General features: G+C 37.1%; 1 protein-coding gene across 1 annotated transcript in view; it reads right to left on the minus strand.

Moving 5' to 3' along the window:
• FCHSD2 (FCH and double SH3 domains 2) overlaps positions 1-19,815 on the minus strand; it is a 248,749-nt gene that overhangs the window by 192,486 nt on the left and 36,448 nt on the right. Inside the window, exon 3 of the mRNA XM_006870271.1 lies at positions 11,409-11,454. Coding sequence (XP_006870333.1) covers positions 11,409-11,454 — 46 coding nt within the window. The remainder of the gene's footprint in view (positions 1-11,408; positions 11,455-19,815) is intronic.

Here is a 19,815-nt window from a genome sequence, read left to right on the forward strand (position 1 = left end):
GAGGCCAGGATGGCTAGGCTTCGTCTCTCATACTTTGGACACATTGTCCGGAGAGAACAGTCACTGGAGAAGGATGTCATGCTGAGTAAGGTGGAGGGTCAGAGAAAAAGAGGAAGACCCCCAATGAGATGGATCAGCCAGGTGACATCATTGATGGCATCAAGTGTGATAAGATTCTGCAAAACCAATGATTTGTTCATTTCAAATACCTTCTTTAGACAGCATAAGAGATGAATATACACATGGACCTTACCAGATGGAATACACAGAAATCAAATTGACTACATCTGCAGAAAGAGACAATGGAAAAGCGCCATATCATCAGTGAAAACAAGGCCAGGGGCAGACTGTGGAACAGACCATCAATTACTCATATGCAAATTCAAACCAAAGCTGAAGAAAATCAAAACAAGTCCACGAGAGCCAAAATATGACCTTGAATATATCCCACCTGAATTTAGAGATCATCTGAAGATCACATTTGATACATTAAACACTAAAGACTGAAGACCAGAAGAGTTGTGGGATGACATCAAGAACATCATACATGAAAAAAGCAAAAGTCATTAAGAAGACAAGAAAGAAGGAAAAGGTCAAAATGGATGTCAGAAGAGACACTGAAACTTGCTCTCCAGCGTAGAGATGCTAAAGCAAATTGAAGAAATGTGGAGGTACAAGATCTGAACAGAAAATTTCAAAGGTCAGCTCAAGAAAATAAAGCCAAATATTACTACAAAATGTGCAAATATTTGGAGTCCGAAAACCAAAAAGGAAGAACCCAACCCGCTCAGCATTTCTCAAGCTGGGAGAACTGAAGAAAAAATCAAACCTCAACTTTCATTATTGAAGGCTTCTCTGAGTAAATTATTGAGTGTCACTGTACCAAAAGGAAATGGTTGGTGTTCAACCGTTTCAAGAGGTAGCATATGATCAAGAGCTAATGATACTGAAGGAAGAAGTCTGAGGTGCATTGAAGGAATTGGCAAAGAACAAGGCAACAGGAATTGATGGAATCAAAATTGAAATCTTTCAAGAAAGTGATGCAGCACAGGAGGCACTCACTTATCTATGCCAAGAAATTTGGAAGACAAGTATCTGACTGACTGATTGGAAGAGATCCGTATTTGTGCCCATTCCAAAGAGAGGTGACCCAATGGAATGCGGAAATCATCTTTGATATCCCACACGAGTAAAGTTTTACTAAAGGTAATACAGAAACGGCTTCAAGCATACATTGACAGAGAACTTCCAGAGGTTCAAGCCAGATTCAGAAGAGGCCGTGGAACGAGGAATATCATTGCTGATATCCGATGGATCATGGCTGAAAGCAGAGAATTCCAGAAAGATGTTTACCTGTGCTTTACTGACTACGCAAAGGCTTTCAATTGTGTGGATCATAACAAGCTATGGGTAACATTGTGAAGTACAAGTATTCCGGAACACTTAATTGTACTCATGAGAAATCTGTATAGACCAAGAAGCAGTTGTTCGAGCAGAACATGGGAATACCGAATGGTTTAAAATTAAGAAAGGTGTGCAACAAGGTTGTTTTCTTTCACCATGCTTATTCAACCTGTATTATGAGCAAATAATCCAAGAAGCTGGGTTCTATGAAGAAGAACGTGGCATCAGGGTTGGAGGAAGACTCATTAACAACCTGCAATATGTAGCTGATACAACCTTGCTTGCTGAAAGTGAAGAGGACTTAAGACATTTACTGATGAAGATCAAAGAGCACAACCTTCAGTATGGATTATATCTCAATGTAAAGAAAACAAAAGTCCTCACTACTGGACCAATAAACAACATTCTTATCAACGGAGAAAAGATTGAAGTTGTCAACAACTTCATTCTTCTCAGAGCAACTATCAACACTCATGGAAGCAGCAGTCAAGAAATTAAACAACATATTACATTAGGCAAATCTGCTGCACAAGACCTTTTTAAAGTGTTGAAGAGAAAAGATGTCAGCTTGAAGACTAAGGTGCAACTGACCCAAGCCATGGTATTTTCAATAATCTCAAAGCTGGACAGCTTTCACATGCATATGAGGTTATTCCATATTTAAATAAAGAAGACTAGAAGAATTGATGCATTTGAGTTATGGTTTTGGCGGAGAATATTGAAAGTGCCATGGGCTGCCAAAAGAACCAATAGATCTGTGTTGGAAGAAGTGCAGCAGCCAGAGTGCTCCTTGGAGGCCAAGATGGCCAAACTTTGTCTCTCATACTTCAGACATCTTATCAGGAGGGACCAGTCGCTGGAGAAGGATATCACATTTGGTAAGGTAGAGAGTTAGAGAAAAAGAGGAAAACTCCCAACAAAATGGATTGGCCAAGTGGCAACATTGCTGGACTCAAGCCTGGCAACAATAGTGAGGCTGGCCCAGGATCAGGCAGTGTTTCATTCTGTTGTGCATAAGGTCGTTATGAGTCGGTACAGACTCAATGGCACCTAACAACAACAATACTCGATGGCACCTAATAACAACAACAGTACAAATCAAAAGTAATGAATGGTTAGCAGGGGCAGGATGAAGGGGGAAACAGGACATTTTTTGCTTGGAGAGCATTGTAGGTATGTTAAAGGAGGTAGAATGGTTTGGAAAAAGATAGTGAAAGTGGGTGTACAACTTGAAAAATGTAATGTTATTGAAGTATGCATGTATATATTAATGCAATATTATGTGTTGTGTGTATATATATATGTAATTTCTTTCATAAGGATCAGCACAAAGCTGATTCTTCTGATGCAGAAATTAAAGTCCCAAATGCCCAACTTTTCCCGAACGCTATATCACTCCATCATCTCTTAATACCAACTCCTCCTCTCATCACTCTCCCTCCTGTTTTGGGGTTCTGTTATTCACTGCAATGTCTCATGAAACCATCAACTAAATGTCTCCTTATTTTTCTATAGGTCCAGATTGGCAGAAAGGAAAGCTCCGGGTATAAATTTATTTCTTCATAAATAAAAATTTTAGGTGCAAAGTGTGATACAGCAGGCTATTTGCTCTGTGTTTGTCCTTAAGCAAGGAGCCGCCCTCAAAGTCCACAACCTTTTCCTGCTCTTTCTCTCCAGCCACAGTCACTTTTTGTATCCTTGCTTTACTAGCAGCATTCTGCCAAAGACTACAGGAAGTATATTAATACACAGGACTTGCCTGTAGAAATTTCAGTTTGAACATTGCTAATGATTTTACCATCACACCCTAGTGGTTAGCTAACTTCAGTCAGAAGCCAGACTTGATTTCACCCAAATATTAATGTTGTTCATTGACTCATATGGCTTCTGTGTTTTCAGAGACTCATTTACTCTGTTTACTTAAAAAGATATGGAATATATCTGTTATTTCTGGAATTCAGAAACCCGTGTTTAAAAAATAAAGCATTAATAGTCTTGAAGAAAATTTAAATTGCAAGCAATTTGAAAAAGCTCACTAATCATATCTTTTCAAGTATAAAAAGGGTTCTGTAATATTGCTTTCTTTTAACATTCCCCAAAAGATAAAAGTTTTCTTTTAGGTATGTGTTTGAGGTATTATTTTTCAAATTCCATCCCACTTGAATTATTTTACTTTACAATATTTTTCTGTTGGGATGGCACATGTATTTTCTCTCTAAATCTCTCTTTTAAACCAATCCTTGGAATAGTAGATGACTGCATACACAACTAATAATAATCCTACAAAAGATCATTTTCAATTGACCATAGTGCTTTGTCCCTGGTGTTCAAGAGAAAGAAGCTAATGTATTTAACTGGAAGACTACATATAACCATGAAATGTAAGCTCTGTAAATAGAAGGATTTTTCTCCCTGCCTTTACTGCTTGTATCCACAATACATAAAAATTGCTTGCTAAGGACTGAATTGTATCCCTCCAAAATGTGTGTCAACTTGGTCACATGACTATCCTCCATTTTCTCATCTGATATAATTATCTTAGGTGTTCTAAATCCTAACCTCTATAATCTTAATGACACAAGATACAATCTACAGGATTATCTTGTATCTGGAGTCAATCTCTTTTTAGATACAAAAGAGATGAAACAACTGAGCAGAGATTAGAGGGACCTGACTACCAAGAAAGAAGCGCCTGGAGCAGAAAGTGTTCTTTGTATGCCTCAAATGCATCAATTCTTCTACGTTCTTCCTTATTCACTGTCCAGCTATTGCATACGTATGAGGTTATTGAAAATACCATGGCTTAAGTCAGGAGCACTTAAATCCTCAAACTGACATCTTAGCTCTTCAACACCTCAAAGAGGTCATATGCAGCAGATCTGCCCAATGTAATAGGTCATTTTATTTCTTTATTGCTGCTTCCATAAGTGTTGATGGTTGATCTGAGCAAAATGAAGTCTTGGACAACTTCAATCTTTTCTTCATTTATATGGATGTTGTTTAATGACTTTTGTTTTCTTTACATTCAGATGCAACCCATACTGAAGGCGGTGGTCTCTGATCTCCATCAGTAAGTATTTTAAGTCCTCTTCACTTTCAGCAAGCAAGGTTGTATTATCTGCATATCACATGTTGTTAATGAGCCTTCCTCTAATTCTGATGCCACGTTTTTCTTCATATAATCCAGCTTCTTGGATTATTTGTTCGGCATACAGATTGAGTAAGTATGGTAAAAGAATATATTCCTGGCACACACCTTTCCTGATTTTAAACCATTTGGTGTTCCCTTGTTCTGTTTGAATAACTGCCCCTTGATCTATGTCCAGGTTCCTCATGAGCACAACTAAGTGTTCTGACTCAAAGGGACCCTATGCACAACAGAACGAAACACCTGAACCATCCTCACAATAGTTGTTATGTTTGAGTTCATTGTTGCTGCCACTATGTCAATCCATCTCCTCAGGGGTCTTCCTCTTTTTCACTGACCAGGTATGATGTCCTTCTGATCCCTCATGACTATATGTCCAAAGACTGAGGGATGAAGTCTCTCCATCCTCACTATTAAGGAGGATCTGACTGATTGTCTTCCACGACAGATCTGTTTGTTTTTCTGGCAGCCCATGGTACTTTCACAATTCTCTTCTCCAATACAATCATTCAAATGCACTGATTCTTCTATGGTATTCCTTATTCATTTTCCAACTTTCATATAGATATAAGGTGACTAAAAATACCATGGTATGGGTCACCTTAGTCCTTGGCATACGTTAGTTCTCAAACTGACATCTTTGTTCTTTAACACCTTAAAGAGGTCTTCTGCAGCAGATTTGCCTAATGTAATTCATCGTTTGATTTCTTGACGGCTGCTTCCATGAGTGGTGATTACGGAGAAAAGCAACATGAAGTCTTTGACAACCTCAATCTTTGCTCCATTTATCAAGATGTTATTTATTGGTGCAGTTGTAAAGATTTTCATTTTCTTTATAGTGAAGTGCAATCCATACTGAAGTCTGTAGTTTTTTGGTTTTCACGAGTAAGTACTTCAAGTCCTTTTTGCTTTCAGCAAGCAAGTTTGTATCATCTGCATATAACAGGTTTTTGAGTATTCTTCCAATACTGATATCCAATACTGATGCCACATTCTTCTTCATATAATCCAGCTTCTTGGATTATGTGCTCAACATATTGATTGAATAATATGGTGAAAGGATACAACACTGGCACCACCTTTCCTGGTTTTAAACATTTGGTATCCCCTTATTTTATTTAAACAACTGCCTCTTGATCTATGTACAGGTTCCTCAAGAATCTTTATGTAGAGTTGCTGTTAAGTGCCATCAAGTCAGTTCCAACTCAGAGCAACCCTGTATCATGTTTGAGTGCCTGACCTTGTGGTTAGCAGACCAGTGCTTATCCTACAGTACCAATACCGTGACTTCTTAGGGAGATGTAAATCAAAACCACCATGGGTTATCACTTTATTCCCATTAAGATCTAAAGGTGAAATAAAACCAAAAAACATTGGTGAGGATGTAACTAGAATGCTCATCCAATATCAATGGGAACTGAAAATGGTACTAACGCTGTAGGCAAGTTTGGCAGTTCTTTAGAAGTTAAACATATAACTATTATATTAACCTGCAATCACAATCCTCCATATTACCCAGAAGAAGTGAAGGCAGGAACATACAGAAACCTGTACACCAGTGTTCATTGCAGCACCTTTCATAATAGCCCAAAGGTGGAAACAACCAAGATGTCCAAATAAACAAAATATGGTACACAATGAAATATTAACAGCTATAAATAGAAACAAAATCCTGATGCATGCAATGCACAGATGAACCCTGAAAACATCATGTTGAGAGAAGTTAAGTCAGGTACAAAAAGACAAATACTGTATGATCTCACGTATATGAAATATGTATCCAAGTAGACCAAAGATTATTATTGGTTACCAAGAGAAGGAGGGAAGGCAAAAAAGGAGAATGTTGGTTAGAGGGCACTGAATTTACATTAATAGTGGAATGATTTGGAAAAGCACAGCAAGAATGGTTGCGAAACTTGAAGAACGTAATCAATGTCACTGAACTGTACATGTAGAAATTAAGTTGGTATTTTTTTATGTTTTCATCACAGTAAATAATAAAATCTATCACCTCAAATTTTTATTCTACACTGAGTCAAAGAAGGAAAGAGCAAGAAATAATTTAAATAAGATAGCTGTTCTCTCGGACCACGTGCTATCCACTCAATAGATAGGTCCTCAGAAGGGAAATGCAAATGAACATGAAATCATCAGAGCACATTGGCAAAATCTATAGAAAACATGTGGTAATCATTTTAAGGAATTCACTGCTTTAACAAGAATTAAAGCACTGTTCAGGCAATCAAACAAGAGGGTAGAGATAATGTTGTCTGCATACTCAGAAAATAAAGTAAAAATTAATTAGGAAACATTAAAGAGCAAGAATTGAGAAAAATCACTTAAAAGGCAAATATAATGACAAGTAACAAGAAAAGTCAACAAACAGGCTCATTTTATCCCAAACAGAGAGACACTGAAACATTTATATTTCTAAATATGATTATGAAATTTATGATGGGGGGCCTTAAAATCTTCATGGTAAAAGAGTTATATGAAGCCCCCTCATATAAGGAGTCCTGGGGGCACAGTGGTTAATTGCTCAGCTGCTAATTGAAAGGTCAGTTATTCAAACGCACCAGCCACTCTGGGAGAAAGATGTGGCTGCCTGCTTCCATAAAGACTACAGCTTTGGAAACCCTAGAAGGCAGTTCAACCCTGTCCTAGAAGATTACTGTAAATCGGAATCAACTTGATGGCAATAGGTTTCATACACGTACAAAGGAGTCCTAGTGGCCTAACAGCTAAGGTCTTAGCTGCTAGCCCAAAGGCTGACAGTTCAAACTCACCCAGAGGTTCTACAAGAGAAAAACCTGTCAACTACTCCAGTAAATATGACAGCCAAGAAAACCTTCTGAGGCAGTTCTCTATCACATGGGATCACTATGAGTTAAAACCAGTCCCCTGGCACACAACAACAAAACATATATATAAAATACAGGCTGTTGTTGCTAAGTGCCGTCAAATCAGTTCCAACTCATAGCCACCCTTGCATAGGGTTTCCAAAGAGCAGTTGGTGAGCTTAAACCACCAATCTTGTGGTTCAAACCAAGTTTGCTGTCCAGAGCATTAATTCACAGCGCCACACCAGGGCTCCAACACACAGGTGGTGTTGTTATATGCCGTGCAGTCGGTTCTGACTCATGGCGATCCTCTACAGGGTTTCCGAGGCTGTAAATCTTTACAGGAGAAGAAAGCCTCATCTTTCTCCTACAGATCAGCTGGTAGTTTTGTACTACTAACCGTGAGATTAGCAGCCCAATTCGTAACCACTATGCTACCAGAGCTCGTTAACATACAGGTACTCCTCAGTTTACAATAAGGTTCCATTCTGATTGCTGCTGTAAGTCAGTTTTTACGTAAGTCAAATACCTCATTTGTATTGTTGTTGTTAAGTGCCATCGAGTCGGGTCCGACCCATAGTGGCCCTGTACAGGGTTTCCGAGGGTGTAAATCTTTACGGGAGTAGAAAGCCTCATCTTTCTCCGGCGGAGTGGCTGGTAGTTTCGAACCGCTGACCTTAAGGTTCGCAGCCCGATTCGTAACCACTACGCTACCAGAGCTCCATGTGTATAGTTTTTATTATTACTGCCTTTTATTATCAGTATCTTTATAAACCCAATCTTTATTCATCTTGGGGGTTAGATTTATTTTAGTACATACATTCACTAAGAAATACATCCATCCATAAAATAATGGATAGTACTGTCATTTTGCCAGTTACAGAAACAGTTTCATTTGTGGATCTGGATCATTTGGATTATCCCTGGGTATGGGATGGCATTTCTAGTTAGAAAACAAGTGAGAGTTGTCTTATGGTCCTTTTACAATCTGCAACACTACCTAGGCACATATTACTAGTGATAAGATGCATACCAAAAAAAAAGGAAAAAAATGACAGTTGTTAGTGAGGCTTATCCTAACCTGAATGTAATGCAATTTGGGGACTACCTGTATACACATGCATTTGAATAAAAAGGTACAGTTTAAATAAATTACTAGTTATAAAAGTAACAAAGGCACTAAAACAGTGACACAATCATATTGGAAAGATCTGGTTGGTAAGGAATGGAGTAGTGATTTCTCACTGCTATAAACAGTAACTGAGCAATAATGTCTAGAGTTTATAAATCAAGACTCAATTGTAAGCACATTATTTAAAGATACAGAAATAATCACCAGGCGAATCAATATAGGTATCTGCTTTTAATATTTTCTCTGAGGAAACAGACTGGAATTGGGCCAGAGGACTGCTACCATTCACATGTTGTTTTTGTTATTAAATGCCGTAGAGTTGGTTCTAACTCATAGCAATCCTGCTGGTGGGTTTTAACTGCCAGCTCTGTGGTTAGCAATCTGGTGTTTACCCTACAGTGCCACACCAGGAGGCCACCTTTCACATAAATTCATACACTTTAACATACTTAACAATAATAATGTACTATGACATTTTAATTTTTAATTTTATCATGAGCATATTCTATACTTATTTGATGTTTGTATTTTTATCATGAACATGTTTGATAATTAAAATTTTATGTCATCTTATAGGAACATTCTTTTAATTTTTAAAGGCAAATTAATGACTAAATACCAATTATAATAATATGTATGTTACATAGTTACAAGTACAGAAACAGATCCATAAAGGACATAATAACTGTCCCTACTTTACAGGGTTATTGACAGGACTGGTGTGGTGCTATCGGATCAGCACTAGACTGCAAACCACAAGGTCAGCAGTTCAAACCCACCCCAGCTACTGCTCAGAAACCTTATACAGGGTTGCTTGTGTTGGAACTGACTCAACAGCACTTAGCAACAAGAAGAACAAACCAGAATGTAAAATTCTTACAAAATACCTGCTCCAATATAAAGATTCAGTAAATGTTAGTTAGCTATCATTAAAATTATCATTACCAATATTTATTACATATGTAGAGAAAAGGTTAAACACAAATATTAAACATGATGCTGTCCGTTACATAAAGTACCTGATACATAATAGGCACTCAAAAACTATTTACTAATTTAATGAATCCCTCTGAGTTCTAGATACCTTCCAAGAAATAATCTCCTTCTAAAACTACCAATAAAATAGAAAACTACCTAACTGTAATGAAACTAGAATAACACTAAATCCAAAATCTGACAAAGCACAAAATAAGACAATTATACGCCAATCTCTTAAATTATAAGAACAGCAACAGCAGAAGCAATAGAGGTTAACATGTAGAACTTTCTTTAGCTGTCATATGTATTTTCCTTCTTATGCTTTGTGGTATTTTAAATTTTTGCTACAAATACTACTTATATAAGGGCAAGTCAAAAAGTATTTCCACTAGGGTTCCAGCTCACACATGCATGGGTTTATTACACACAAAACATGTTTAAACATATCTCTGCAATCACTGGATGGCTGCAGACAAATTCTCTCAGTGTAACAATTGTCTTAGTCTCAACATGTGCCTTCAAAAAAATGGTTCAATTAAAACAGTGACTTTCAGGGAAACTTTCTGGACCAGTTAAATCCAAGGCAGTGAGATCAGTTCAGAAGATCATGGTGACTGTTTTTTTGAATTCCCAAGGGGTAATCTTGGTAGATTTTTCTCAAAGGACACAGCATTATGATAGGGACTTATTTAGAAAATGTTTATACAAATGAAAACTGCATTGGTGAAAAAAGGCCAGCAAAGTTACAGGGAGAAGTTTTTTCCATCACCACAATGTACTGCTCATTCTTTGAGAGGAGCAAGGGCTGTCTTACGAAAATTTAATTAGAAACCTCACCCCATCTACCCTGCAAACCTGATCTTGCCTTTTCACACTTCTTCTTATTTCCAAAACTCAAAGAACATGTAAAAGAAACAAAATTTGAGTCCCTCAAGGATGCCCAAGATGCCATTTAATGTGATATAAATCAAAGAATGTATAATTCTTTGCAGAACAGCGGTGGTGACTGTTAAGTGCCATCGTGTCCATTCTAATTCTTAGTGACCCTGTACGGTGTTTCTGAGGAGCGATTAGTGGGTTTAAATGGCTGGCCTTGCAGTTACAGGTCAGTGCTTATCCTACAGCACCACACCAGGACATTCTCTAAGCCTGGGAGAAGGGTTACAGAGACAAAGGAAACACCACCTTCAGGTGTGTACAGACCTAGCTGGAGGATGCGTCAAACATCATAGCTTCACATTTTACTGACTAAAGGCTTCTATAATTTTACAGCAATACTTTTTACTTACCCTTCTATAACTTGGGAGAAAAAATAATTTTAGAACACTATTCCACAAGCAATTGCTTATAAGAGTCAAAATTTCCCTATTATGTTAAATTGTTTACTAATAATTCTTACATTTTTCTAATTGTTTAAAACTGATTCTTACACATCCACAAAATAATATATCAACATAATTTATTCCTGTTACAATAACTATTTGAGAGCAAATATGGTTCTAACTAAAATAACTACAGGAAATGCTTAAATTTCCCTAGAAATAACTCTGTATCATTGAAAACTCTACTCCACCCTATCAAGAGTCCTAGTGAGAAATAAACACCTGGTTAAGCAAAAATAAAAATTAATTTTTCATAAAAATACAGAGAATTGAACACAGAATAAGTATATCTGTAAGCACACTACAAATACTAGAAATAGTAATTTCTCCAAAAGGCTCTCCACTGTCTTTGCAGTACGGAGCAACGTAGTGCCTCACGTAACTATTCAAATAGAGCAAAAGGGAGGCAGACAAAGAGATGACCAGAAAGGAGAAGCAAAGGTGAATGTGCGGATACCCTAATCTGCCCATAAACTGAGGAAAATAGGTCTAGCTAGGGTAAAGAATTCCATGTCCAAGCTTACCTGTGCATACTCTCTTTCAATAGCAGCCTTCTTCTGACTGAACATCCTAAAAATACACACAAAAAATACTCATTACACAAAGTATAATAATAATTTCATGTCAATTTATTAACACATCTTTAAATTCTACCTGGTGAACTGGGCTAAGTAAGAAACAATATTTTACTCATCTCTGTGAGCCTAGGAATACTTTTTAGAACTCAAACATTATAATCAAGACTAATTCAAAGCCCACCTCTACTTTATATGACCTGGGACTCGGTTCCTCCTTGGTAAAAATGAGGAAAATAACAGTATCCATTCATCACATAGGGATACTATAAACTTAATTAAAATATATATACAGTGTTTAAAATAGTGTCTGTTATTGTTAGTTGCTGTCAAGTCAGTACCAGCTCATGAACTGCTGCCTGGTTCTGTGCCGTCTTTATGATCACTAGCATGTTTGTTGATTTGGATTACCTTCCAACCGGGGGATAAAGGGAGGCTCTCTTGCAGCACTACATCAGTCAATATTCTGTTGTAATTCATATAGGATTTTCATTGGCTAATTTTCAGAACTAATTCACCAGGCCTTTCTTCTTACCGCTGTTGTTGTTAAGAGCCATTAAGTCGGTTCAGACTCATAGCAAGCCTATATAGGGTTTCCAAAGAGCAGTTGATGAGTTTGAACCACCAACCTTGCCATTCAAACCGACCTTGCAGGCCAGCACATTAGTCCACAGCACCACACCAGGTTCCAACTCACAGCAACCCTATGTACAAAACACTTGAGCTATTTCTAGGGAAATCATTGCTATGTTTGAGACTATTGTTGCAGCTACTGTGTCAATCCATTTCATCCAGGGTTTTGCTCTTTTTCACTGTCCTTCTACATTACCAGCAGATGTCCTTCTCCAGTGTGTAGTCCCGGTCCATCCTGACAGAGAATCTGACCAGCGTACATAAGACAAAGTCTCACAATCCTCATTTCTAAGGAACATTGTGGCTGTCTTTCTGCCAAGGCAAATTTGTTCATTCTTCTGGCAGCCTATGGCATATTAATATTCTTCACCAATACCATTAATTCAAATGTATCAATTCTTCTTTAGTTTTTTTTATTCACTGTCCAGTTTTTGAATGCATATGAAGTGACTGAAGATACACTGGGTTGGGTCAGGTTCATCTTAGTCCTCAAAGTGACATCCTTGTGCTTTAACACTTTAAGGACTTCTGCAATAGATTTTCCCAATGCAGTATGTCACTTGATTTCTTGACTGCTGCTTCCACAAAAAGGGTCCTTGGTGACATAGTGGGTTAAATGGTGAGCTGCTGATTCAAACCCAACAGTTGCTCCACGGGAGAAAAGATGAGGCGGTCTGCTCCTGTAAAGATTTATATAGTCTCAGAAGCCCTGTGAAGCAGTTCTACTCTGTCCTTATAAGATTGCTATGAGTCAGAATCAACTCAACAACAGTGGATCAAATTTTGATTTGTTCCCATGGGATCCAAGTAAAATGAAATCCTTGACAACTTCAATATTTTCTCTGTTGATCAATAATAGTTGCAGCTTTCCTCCTAGGCATTTTAACACTGGTGTAAATACTCAGACAACAGATATTAATGAAAATAAATAAGCTCCTACTTTTAACATTACAAAATTCTGAAGATGGGCATATATTTTGGGGGAGGTGGTAATTTTAATATTTTATAAAAGAAAAAAGTACTTATGGTATTTATTCATGATCTTTTTAAGCTTTGATATAATTCATCTTAAATTAAGGATATTCAAGTACGAAAGGAAAAAAAAAAAAAAAGAACTCTTTACTCTGAACATCATGTCAGCTAATTTAAATATTCTCAGTGGCATTTATAGTTTCTATTAAATAGTGACATGTCTACCAAGTAATTTCCTGTCCTAAAGAAAACAAATCAGGATGATAACTCAAAATTAACATACTGATTATTTACACTGCTATTAAGAAATCTGTTATTTGTAATATAGCTCACCATACTGAGAGCAGAGCAAAAAAATCAGACAATCTGTATAGTACTATAAAAAAGCATGATAACATTCAATATCAATTTTTCATAAAATACCTTAATTAAACGTTAATAATGCTGTAATTAAAAAGATGAACAACAACAACATGCTTTGGGAAGGATGTAGAGAAATTAGAACTCTCATACATTGTTAGTTGCAATATAAAATGGTACGTACTGCTTTGGAAAACATTTTGGGAGTTATTCAAAAGGTAAGAGAGTTATTAGATGATCCAACAGTTAAATTCTTAGGTAGGAATTTAAATTTAAACATATGTCCACACAAAAACTTGTAAATGAATACTTATAGCAGCATATTCATAATAGCCCAAAGAAGAAATAACCCAAATGTTCATCAACTGATGAATGAATAAACAAACTATGGTATAATACAGATAATGGAATATTATTCAGTCATAAAAAGAAAATATTGATACATGTTGCAATCCAGATAAACCTTGAAAATGTTATACTAAATGAAAGAAGTCAGACACAAATGACCATATATTATATGATTCCGTTTGTACGAAATTTCTAGAACAGGAAAATTCAGAGACAAATAGACAAATCATTGTAAATACTATCACATATCTTTAATGGCTTGGATATTGAGATAAATTTGTTCTTATTCTAACAGTCCTATTCTTTTAAGAAGATCAGTCCTGACTCAGGGCATCCGCAATATACCAGAGCAGAACTAGTCTCCATAGGGCTTTCAATGGCTGCTTTTAAAAAATAGATTCTCAGGTCTTCCTTCTGAGTCACTTCTGGGCAGATTCCAACCTTCAACATTTCAACTAGCAAGCACTTTAACCATTTGCACCACACCGAGGGATTTGATAAGGTTTCAGATTCTCCATAAATTTGGATAAAATAGCTCAGTAGTTTTGCGCCTGAGTCAAGTAGAACCAAGATATAAATCTACATCTATATGAACCAGTTTGGTTTCTTGAGCTTGGTTCTATTATATCAGTTAACACAAACATTTTGATATAACTTTAAAAACCAAGGAGAGCTTATGTAAGTACATAATAAATAATGAACCTTGCCCAAAGAGAATTTAGGCCTTTGCTCTTGACTCCTGGAAGTAACTTCTAAGCCTCTGGAATGTCCTGACTGATAAGTGTGTTTGTTTACCTGAAAACCTTGGGCCACGCCAGATAGCCTATCCTGGCAATGTGAATTATAGGGGGCAGAGGAGGCTTGGGCTACATGGTATCTATTTAACTTATGTAGGAACTGGAGACAAAGGTCAACTATGTTGGCAAGTGAATTATATATAGATGATTAAGCCCCAATAAAAACTCTAGTCACCAAGGGTCAAGCAGGATTCTCTGCTAGGCAATACTTTGTACATATTATCACGTATCTTTATGAGAGAAGCAAGCAATGTCCATACAACTCCACTAAGAGAAGACAAAAGGTACCTAACCTTTTGCACCTGTTCTCATCACTGATTTTAATCTGTATCCTTACACTGTAATAAACCACAAACATGAATGTAACAACTATCAGTGAGTTCTGAGAGTCCTAGTGAATTACTGAACCTGAGAGTTATTTGGCAACTCCCAAACTTGTATAAAGTGTCAGAAATTAAGATGGTCTTGGGGGATTCTCTAATTCTGTAATAAACAAGTTTAAGTTAGGCAGAACACCTAAGAATGTTTAAACTATAATGATGGTGGTGAAAATGGGGAATTTATAACCAAAGTGACAAATGGTATAAATGAAGATAGGCGTATCCACTAAAATGGCTAAAATTTTAAAAGACTAATAATTGCAAGTATTGGTAAGGATATAGAGTAGTGGTGCTCTTAACATGCACTTGGCGGGATGATAAAATGGTACAGCCACTTTGGAAAAAAGGTCCGGCATTTCTTCTGTAAATAAATAAACATCAACCCTGACGAGGTAGTCATCTAGAGAAATAAAAGTATATGACCACAAAAACACTTGTAGAAAAATGTTCACAACATCTTTATTCATAATAGCAGAAACACAGAACACAGTGTGAGTATTCACCAATGGGACAATAGATAAACAAACTGTGATATACTCATATAATAGAGTAACCTTAGCAATGAAAATAGATGTACTGATGCACACGATAACATTTATGAATCTGAAAAACATTATACTGACCATAAAGACTCGATGGTGTCCCACTGCCATCATCAACCATTCTGATCATGGTCGTAATAGACAGACCCTCATAGAACAGGAGAAAAACATGACCTAGAACTGAAATTCTTAAAAATCCCAGGCTTACTGGACCAGAACAGACTAGAGGATTTCCTAAAACCATTACCCTGGGATAATCTTTAAACCTTGAACCAAAACTATCCCCAGAGATTACTTTTTTGAAAAATAAAAGATTGACACACAAAACAAAGGACATTACCCACAAGAACATATTCAACTAAAAAACCACCTATTATATAAGTCCAAAAGGTCATCAATTACTCGAAATCAAAGATGAAAAGATAAGGGTACAGAGAAACTGAAACACTGGGAATAGAACAACCAGAATACAAGCAAAGAGAATGTTGACAAATTGTAAAAATGTAACTAATGCTACCAAACCATTTGTATTGTTGTTGCTGTTGTTAAGTGCCATCGAGTCGGTTCCAACCCAAACCAACCCTGTATAAAGTTTCTGAAGAGTAGCTAGTAAGTTTGAATTACCGACCTTGCAAATCAAACTGAACTTTGCAGTCCAGCAAAATGGGAAACAAATTTTCTGTGTAAACTTTCATGAGAAATAGGCTAAAGAAAATACACTGGATCATTCCATTGATGAAGTTCTATAGCTAGAAAATCTAATGTATAGTAGACAAATTAGAAAAGTAGAGAGATGGGGCAAGAAGGTTAAGAAAAGGCACGTCAATGTAACTTAATATTTGTACCTTTTATTACATGTAAATATTACATTAAAAAACTCTAAACAAATCTTGAACTCTAGTTACTGATATTCGTGCAAAAGATACAGGAAGTGTGAAGATACCTGTGTCATAAAAATTAGATGAATTGTGGATGAATAATGTGCTGGACTAAAAATCGATTTGAATTGCAACAACGGTGGGTCAAGCCTATCAGCTGCTCCTCAAAAACCCTATGTAGGCTAGAAGCGACTCAACGGCACTTAACAACAACATGAAGACAGGTGTGATAAAACAAGTGTGGTACAAGGCTAGTGAGAATCTAGGTGGTATTTGTTGTAAAATTCTTTCAACTTGGCTGTATGTTTTAAATTGCTCACTATAAAATACTGGGAGAAAGAAGATGATATAATAATCCCTGAAATGGTTTTAAACATTACCCAAGATGAATTTCAGAGGCATATTTGATTAATCCTTTATAACATTATTAAATCACTGAATCAACCAATGCTGGAGTTCACCCTACCACTGAGCTTCCTGTTATAAAAAATTATTAATTTAATTAGCATATAAACTAATTAGAAGCACAACTGCCCGATCGATACATGTATCCTTAACTATCCTAAATAATACAGCTAACAATAGCATAATTGGAATAAAAATTGAAATCTTTTAAGAAAGTGAGGCGGCACAGGAGGCAATCACTCATCTATGCCAAGAAATTTGGAAGACAGCTATCTGGCCGACTGATTGGAAGAGATCCATATTTGTGCCCATTCCAAAGAGGTGACCCAATAGAACGCGGAAATCATCGGACAATCTCTTTGATAGCCCATGTGAGTAAAGTTTTACTAAAGGTAATACAGAAACAGCTGCAAACATACATTGACAGAGAACTTCCAGAGATTCAAGACGGATTCAGAAGAGGCCATGGAACGAGGAATATCATTGCTAATGTCCGATGGATCTTGGCTGAAAGCAGAGAATACCAGAAAGATGTTTACCTGGGCTTTATTGATCACACAAAGTCTTTCGATTGTGTGGATCATGAAAAGCTATGGACAACATTGTGACGTATGAGTATTCTGGAACACTTAATTGTGCTCATGAGGAATCTGTACCTGGACCAAGAGGCAGTTGTTCGAACAGAACATGGGAATACTTAAATGGTTTAAAATTAAGAAAGGTGTGCAACAGGGTTGTATTTTTTCACCATACTTATTCAACTGGTATGCTGAACAAATAATCCGAGAAGCTGGGTTACAAGAAGAGAAACGTGGCATCAGGATTGGAGGAAGACTCATTAACAACCTGCGATATGCAGATGATACAACCTTGCTTGCTGAAAGTGAAGAGGACTTAAAACATTTACTGATGAAGATCAAAGAGCACAGCCTTTGGTATGCATTACATCTCAATGTAAAGAAAACAAAAATCCTCACTACTGGACCAATAAACAACATTCTTATCAATGGAGAAAAGATTGAAGTTGTCAAGGACTACATTCTTCTTGGCTCAACTATCAACACTCATGGAAGCAGCAGTCAGGAAATCAAATGACATATTGCATTAGGAAAATCTGCTGCACAAGACCTTTTTAAAGTGCTGAAAAGCAAAGATGTCAGCTTAAAGACTAAGGTGCGAATGACCCTAGCCATGGTATTTTCAATAACTTCATATTCATGTGAAAGCTGGACAGTAAACAAGGAAGAGTGTAGAAGAAATGATGCACTTGAGTTATAGTGTTGGAGAATATTGAAAGTGCCATGGGCTGCCAAAAGAACTAACAGATCCATGTTGGAAATAGTGCAACCAGAGTGCTCCTTGGAGGCCAAGATGGCCAAACTTCGTCTCTCATACTTCAGACATATTGTCAGGAGGGACCAGTCGCTGGAAAAGGATATCATGTTTGCTAAGGTGGAGGGTCAGAGAAAAAGAGGAAGACCTCCAACAAGAAGGAATGGCCAAGTGGTAGCATTGATAGACTCAAGCATGGCAATAATAGTGAAGTTGGCCCAGGATCGGGCAGTGTTTCGTTCTGCTGTGCATAAGGTTGCTATACGTCGGTACTGACTCGATGGCATCTAACAACAACAACAAACAACAGCATAGGACATATAAGAGTATAAGTAGAGAAGATGGAATGGGAATTATTAAATTTAAAGAAACTACTCTAGAAAGCAAAGATTATTTGTTGTTGTTAATGCTGTCGAGTCAGTTTCAACCCACAGCAACCCTGTGTAGTGTTTCCAAGGAGCAGCTGGTGGGTTTGAACTGCCGACCTTGTTGTTCGCAGTCTAGTATTGATACTAGAGTACCACAGATGGTTTTTAATGTTTTGTTTAAATTTCACAAAGAGAAACTGAAATTATAGGATCAGCATTCAGACAGATGAACCTGAGAATGAGTCATAGCTGCACCAGTTCCTTAAGAACTTTGGCCAAATTACTCAAGTTCTCAGAATCTCATTTCCAAGAACAGAAAATGTGAAGACAATAGTATATGTGCCTTAGTATATCTGTGAGGTCTAAACAAAATAACGCACACAGCAATGTACAGGACAGGGTATTATTGTTTTTGTTCTTATGATAAATTACTACTGGGTCAGTTTCAACTTATGGTGACCCCATGTTCCACAAGATCTTCAAGGCTATTACTCTTTGGAAATAGATCACTACATCTGTCTTCTGACAAATCTCTGGGTGAATTCAAACCACAACCTTTCTGCTAATAGTCAAGCACTGAACCATCACACCACCAGGGCTTCTAGTCAGGGCATAGCACTCACTAAGTTTCTGATTAGTAATCAGTATTACCATCATCCAGCTGCTCCTCAGAAACCCTATACAGGGTCGCTATAGGTCGGAGTCAACTCAACGACACTTAACAACAGCAGCAATACCATCATCCAGTACACAAAGAAGCTCTACCTCATATGCCAAGTCCAAATGACCAATATCAGAATCTGGAAGTGTGAGATGAAAAGAATTTTAGTCAGCATCTAGGCACAGTAGGAAGTGCAATATCAGCTTCACAAAACTCTGTGGGAAAGTGGAATTTAAAAATGATGGAATATTCCCACAAACTTTTTGAAGCCCCCTTGTATAAGAATGGAAAGGTCACCACTACAAGTTTACTACCCTGACTTAGTTGAATCACTATTATTTTATATATACTGTCTAAATATAACTAATATTGTGGTTGTTGTTATATGCTGTGGAGCCGGTTCCAACTCATAGTGACCCTGTACAGGGTTTCTGAGGCTATAAATCTTTACAGGAGCAGAAAGCCTTATCTTATCTTTCTCCTGCCGAACAGCTGGTAGTTTTGAACTGCTGACCCTGAGGTTAGCAGCCCAATTCGTAACCACTACGCTACCAGAGCTCCTTATAACTAAAATTAGGATATAATAATTTTTCTTAAGTAAGGCGTGGCAATAAATGACAGCACATAAAAAATGTGGTAGATGGCACTGAGTTGTTGTTGTGTTGTTGTTGTTAAGTGCC

The sequence above is a fragment of the Chrysochloris asiatica genome, unplaced genomic scaffold (genome assembly GCF_000296735.1).
Source record: "Chrysochloris asiatica unplaced genomic scaffold, ChrAsi1.0 scaffold00140, whole genome shotgun sequence".
NCBI lineage: Eukaryota > Metazoa > Chordata > Mammalia > Afrosoricida > Chrysochloridae > Chrysochloris > Chrysochloris asiatica.